The sequence below is a fragment of the Montipora foliosa genome, chromosome 9 (genome assembly GCF_036669935.1).
Source record: "Montipora foliosa isolate CH-2021 chromosome 9, ASM3666993v2, whole genome shotgun sequence".
Classification (NCBI taxonomy): domain Eukaryota; kingdom Metazoa; phylum Cnidaria; class Anthozoa; order Scleractinia; family Acroporidae; genus Montipora; species Montipora foliosa.
Window position 1 is genome coordinate 18,936,359 of NC_090877.1, and position 5,000 is coordinate 18,941,358.

The following is a 5,000-nucleotide window of genomic DNA, read 5'->3' on the forward strand; positions in this document are numbered from 1 at the left end:
TAAGTCAGTAAATATCGCGGTCTATGTGGGTACTTTCAAGTGAGTGAGACAGAGATGTTTGTCGATTAACTTAAATTCTATGAACTATTAACTATTATTATCCTCACTCTAATTTCCATTCATGTGTACATTAACCATACCCCACACAGATTGCTCAGTGAGATTTGGGACTCCCCTCCCTCCAGGGAAACTTATTATACTCGTCACCGGGCGTCTCGAGTTCAGTGCCATTTTGAATTGGACACTTGGCGAGGACAACGGTTTCTGGCCGCCATTTTAGCAGGTTAACTTACAAGTTCTACGGAGCCTGGTGGCGTCGCGTTGCTACCTGGAGATGCTTCAGTGGATTCATGGTTTAGAAAAATTCATGTTCCACGAGCCTGGCGTGTTTATTTAGCGACTGGATTCGATTTTCGCGAAAAAAATCGTGCTTGTTTTGGGTCGATCGGAGTCCCGACGCTGGCTTCAGTCTCCTACCTTGCCACTATAGTATGAAGGGAGGTGAACGGGGTCCATTTTCCCCGAAACTTCGTGTACGTATTAAAGACAACAACAGCTCACCACATAGTAAGTTTCATCGATTTTTATTTCCATTTTCTACCAAATTCCAGACCTAAACTTCGACTCAATGTTCTCTATATTTACCAATGTGGCACACAGTGAGCCTGTGGTCTGTGAATATCAATTTATGTCGCGAATAACATCAAATCGATGTCATATATGTTTGCTTTAATAGTCATCGATATTCAAGCTAAAGACAGCCCCACGAAAACTGAAGGAATATTCTTCAGTGCAACCTTAAATTGCGGGTTGTGGTCAGAAAACGAGAAAGTGCAATTTCAGGCGAAAATCTGGCGTCATAAAATTAATAACAGCAAAAACTTAATCAAAATTAAATTTGCATAGAAGTGACGAGGAGGAACTGGCAACTGTAACATGATCTCAAAACACTGAAAATAGCCTCATTATTGTAGTCACCCGGCGACAATTCAATCCTTCTTATATGACAAAAATCGTACCTGTAACCCACGAATGAAACCTTCACTTCGCGTTGCTCGGCACAGGTAAATCTCACTGGTCTGGATACAAATACTGCAAAAGATGGCCTACAAATCTTGATCCGGAATTGTGACAAATGAGTTCTCGAATCTCCGGCTTTACTTCTAAAAACACCGTAAAAACTCCTGAAAATGTGAAAAATCCTAATTAAAATCACGTATGGTTAAGTGGGCTTTTTTGCGCCAAAATAGGACAAATCCAGTGTGTAAAGTATTACTTAATGATCAGAAGTGGCTATTTTTCTCGCAAGTATGATAATTCGTCTTATCAGTCTCAGTAAAGATTTATGTAAAGTACCAGTGTGACGTCACGGCACGAATCAATGGTTTATCAACATGGCGGGCAATCTTTCTTCCCGTGATTTTGAAAAATGTGTTAATTTTTGTATATTTGGGTATTCGTATGCTTTGATCGATATGTCACAACTTTCTTAATATATGAATGAACTATTTGCGATAATGCTTTTACTCTAAGTGCTAGATAATTACTTTTTTAGCGTTTCAAATAGCTAGCGGAGACAAACTCTCTTCAAAGTGATACACAACAAAGGAACTTTATGCCGGAAATTTGCTTCTCAACTTTCCCTCCTGGTCTCCTAACTGGAGGTGATTCTGTCAAAGCACGAGCTTTCACCAGAGAGGCTTTTCCCCGCCGAGTCTAACCCATTGGAATCGACTGCTCTTCCTTCGTGATTTCAAGCGCTGCTTTAGGAAGGGCAATGGAAGTGACATCTTTTGTTGGTTTACCTCTTCCTTCTCCCAGTGCTGGTATAAGTTCTGTTTCATCCCGCTATTTTAAAGAGTAAGTGAACGTCAATAAACAAGTCCTCGTCCCGTGTTCTCCACCCAGTGGCCATTATTTTCACTAATTTTCCCAGTCCCTACGCAGCTGAGTAACATTCTTGTACCCAGCTTGGCATGGTTGTCCAAAAGCCGTTTAACGCTAATCCCAGATTAAAAATTAACCAAGGAATTCCTCCCAAATGTTGTTCGACGCTGATATTCAGCAATATTTTACATTAGAGAAAGTCAATATTGAAAAAACAAAATAAAATAAGCATAGGAAACTTTCACCCAAAAGTTGAAAAATGAACCCAAAGTTAACGCCAATCATGGATTGTTATTAATCAGCTTTCTAAAAACCTGGCCCAGATCCATAAAGTGAAAGGAATGTAAAATAACCCTACTCTTCAAAACTAGTCGCACTGCATTAGGAGCCTAAAGAGCAGTGGAGGCGCCCTCTTGGCACTACCAGGACGTGGTGGAGAAAACACGTACTGAATATCTTTCGTTATTGCTGGATTGTCCATTGCCGATATCCAGGAAATATCTCGGGATAGAGTAGCCTGAAGAAACATTGTAGCTGCAGCAAAGCCTTTCCCCCCCTTCCACTGCGATATCCTAACTCTGATGATGATTATGATGTTTTAAGATACAATTGCTTCAAGTAAGAGATGTGGGGTTCTAACATTGCGGCATGTCTATTCCGAGGGTAGGGGTAGATGGTGGGGGTGAGGGATGATTGGATCTGGGTTAGGGTTTATTGAAGTTATCCTCAAGGAAGAGCCGTGTGATGATGTCATTGCGAATTATCAGCCAAAGGAAGTTAATAGGTAAATTTTGTTCACTATAATGCCCACCTGACGTTTGGGTTGACTGTGTGAATTTACTCCTTTATGAATTTAGGTGCTTTTCATCATATTTTATATAAACAATGGCTTTTGTCAAAATTTGTTGACATGAATTGTCACAATAGAAATTTCCTATTCGAAGAGTGGTTTTTCAGTGGATTTTATTCTTTCATACATAGAGGATATTACACGGTGGCGAGAAGATATGAATTTTATGTTCGAGTGGCAAGAACAATATCTCACGAGTGAGCGAAGCGAACGAGTGAGATATTGTTCTTGCCACGAGACTAAATGGAGACTAAATATTGATAAATTCCGACTTTATTGTGTTTCAAAGTAGTCAAGTTTTACAAATACCGCTGGGCTTTATAAAAAAGACGGGGAAAAAGGCGGGAATCATGACGTCATTGAACGATACGACACTCACAAAGGTGACATCAGCCAAAGGAAGTTAATAGGTAAATTTTGTTCACTATAATGCCCACCTGACGTTTGGGTTCACTGTGTGAATTTACTCCTTTGTGAATTTAGGTGCTTTTCATCATATTTTATATAAACAATGGCTATTTGTCAAAATTTGTTGACATGAATTGTCACAATAAAAATTTCTTATTCGAAGATTGGTTTTTCAGTGGATTTTATTATTCCATACATCCATTTATTCATCAGTGAATCCGTCTGCTCATTCCGTCGTCCTTCTTTCTAATTTTCAGTTGTTGGTTGATTCGTTGGTGGATTCATTCATTCGTATTTCTCTTGGTCGGCTTGAAGCCAAATTGAAGAGTCAAAGGATGGGGACTAAAACGTATCTCACATTAGTGCACCTGGCTTCTATCTGTTCATTCTATCGTCCGCCTTTCTTTTTTAATTTGTTGGTTCGTTCGTTGGTGAATTCATTCATTCGTATTTTTCTTAGTTGGCTAGAGGCCAAATTGAAGTGAAAGGAATGACGAATAAAACTTCTCACGAATTTTACCAGAGTGAAAATCGTTTCCTTCTAGAAAATAACGCCTCACTTTCCCTATCCTCCCTTTCCTACTTTTTCATCCACAACCGATTTTCAGTCAGCAGGCCGCAGTTGTTCAAAGACTGGATGACTTTATCCAGTGGATACGTCGCTATCCAGAGAGTAGATATACTTTGCGTTATAACATTCAAACTGGTTTTAGAACATAACTTTACTTTTTCGCGAGAAAATACCTAAATCTTTGCACACTGATTGAAACTGTTGGATAGTGATTTATCCACCGGATAGAGTTATCCTGCCTTTGAACGAATCAGGGGGCCTGGGTGAAAGTTTATGCCACAGACTCGCTACTCTTTTAAGAAAAACCAAATACAAAAGCTGGCGTTTGAAATATTTATTGAAAAATGCACCGTCAACCTCAGTTTAGGACACAATCTTCGGCCTGCTATCATTTCGTACTGATTTGCTAATCCGACACCCTCTCAGAAGTTGAAACATGACGCTGCTTTGTTACTGGGACCGAGGAACTTCTTCGATCATCAAACGAGACACTGAATTCCATCCAGTATGGCCATCAGAGTTACCATAACCATTGCAATTTCCGATGTTGATCCCAACACGGATTTTGCCTTTGTGGATATTCTCGCAGTAACCCTCTATTGATAAAGGTCTGTGTTCATCATGGCCGACTCCTTTTTGTATCCATTGCACCACATCAACAGGCATTGGGCCACTGCATTCTGCACCGTTGAAGGTAATGAACCATCGCTTACAACAGGTGTTACAGTGCATGTACAAATTGCCTTGGTAAACAACACGGAGAGCGGTGTCATCTTTGGCTTTTGTAAACAGACAATCCTAAAAAAAAAGTGAAATTACCTAAAACCGTGGAGCTAGTTACACTACCTAACATTTTCTTGTTTTAGTGGTTTTTGACGGATTGGTGGGCCACTTTTTCGCTTGCATTTCTGTGAATTAAGAACTGACATTTTTCTCACATGGCGCGGGTTTAACACAGGAAAACTGCTTGTGTGTGGCATCGCAATCTTTCAGGTTTCATATTGTCCTTGAAAAAATCGTATTTGAAAGTGATGCTAACCTAGGACATCAACCCATTAAAAATATTTTTTTTTTCTTTCTTTCTATACCCTTAAAATATTGGTTATTTTGTGAATTTTGAAGTAAATAGTGAATGTCACTTGAAACTTCCACTGAAAACGGAAGACTACGTGAAAAAAACCTTTAAACCTGAAGTCAGAAGAAAGTCACTCAAATTTTCCCCGGACGCATCACAGAGTCTGAGAGATGTGCATATTTCTTTATTATCATTTACATCCAAAACCC

General features: G+C 39.5%; 2 protein-coding genes across 3 annotated transcripts in view; both read right to left on the reverse strand.

Moving 5' to 3' along the window:
* Positions 1 to 5,000, reverse strand: part of LOC137971106 (uncharacterized) — a 135,800-nt gene that overhangs the window by 87,773 nt on the left and 43,027 nt on the right. The window lies entirely within an intron of this gene.
* LOC137971108 (collagen triple helix repeat-containing protein 1-like) overlaps positions 4,041 to 5,000 on the reverse strand; it is a 15,442-nt gene continuing 14,482 nt past the window's right edge. For both annotated transcript variants that reach the window (XM_068817831.1, XM_068817832.1), the window contains one exon: positions 4,041 to 4,514. In XM_068817831.1, coding sequence (XP_068673932.1) covers positions 4,167 to 4,514 — 348 coding nt within the window. In that variant the 3' untranslated portion in view covers positions 4,041 to 4,166. The remainder of the gene's footprint in view (positions 4,515 to 5,000) is intronic.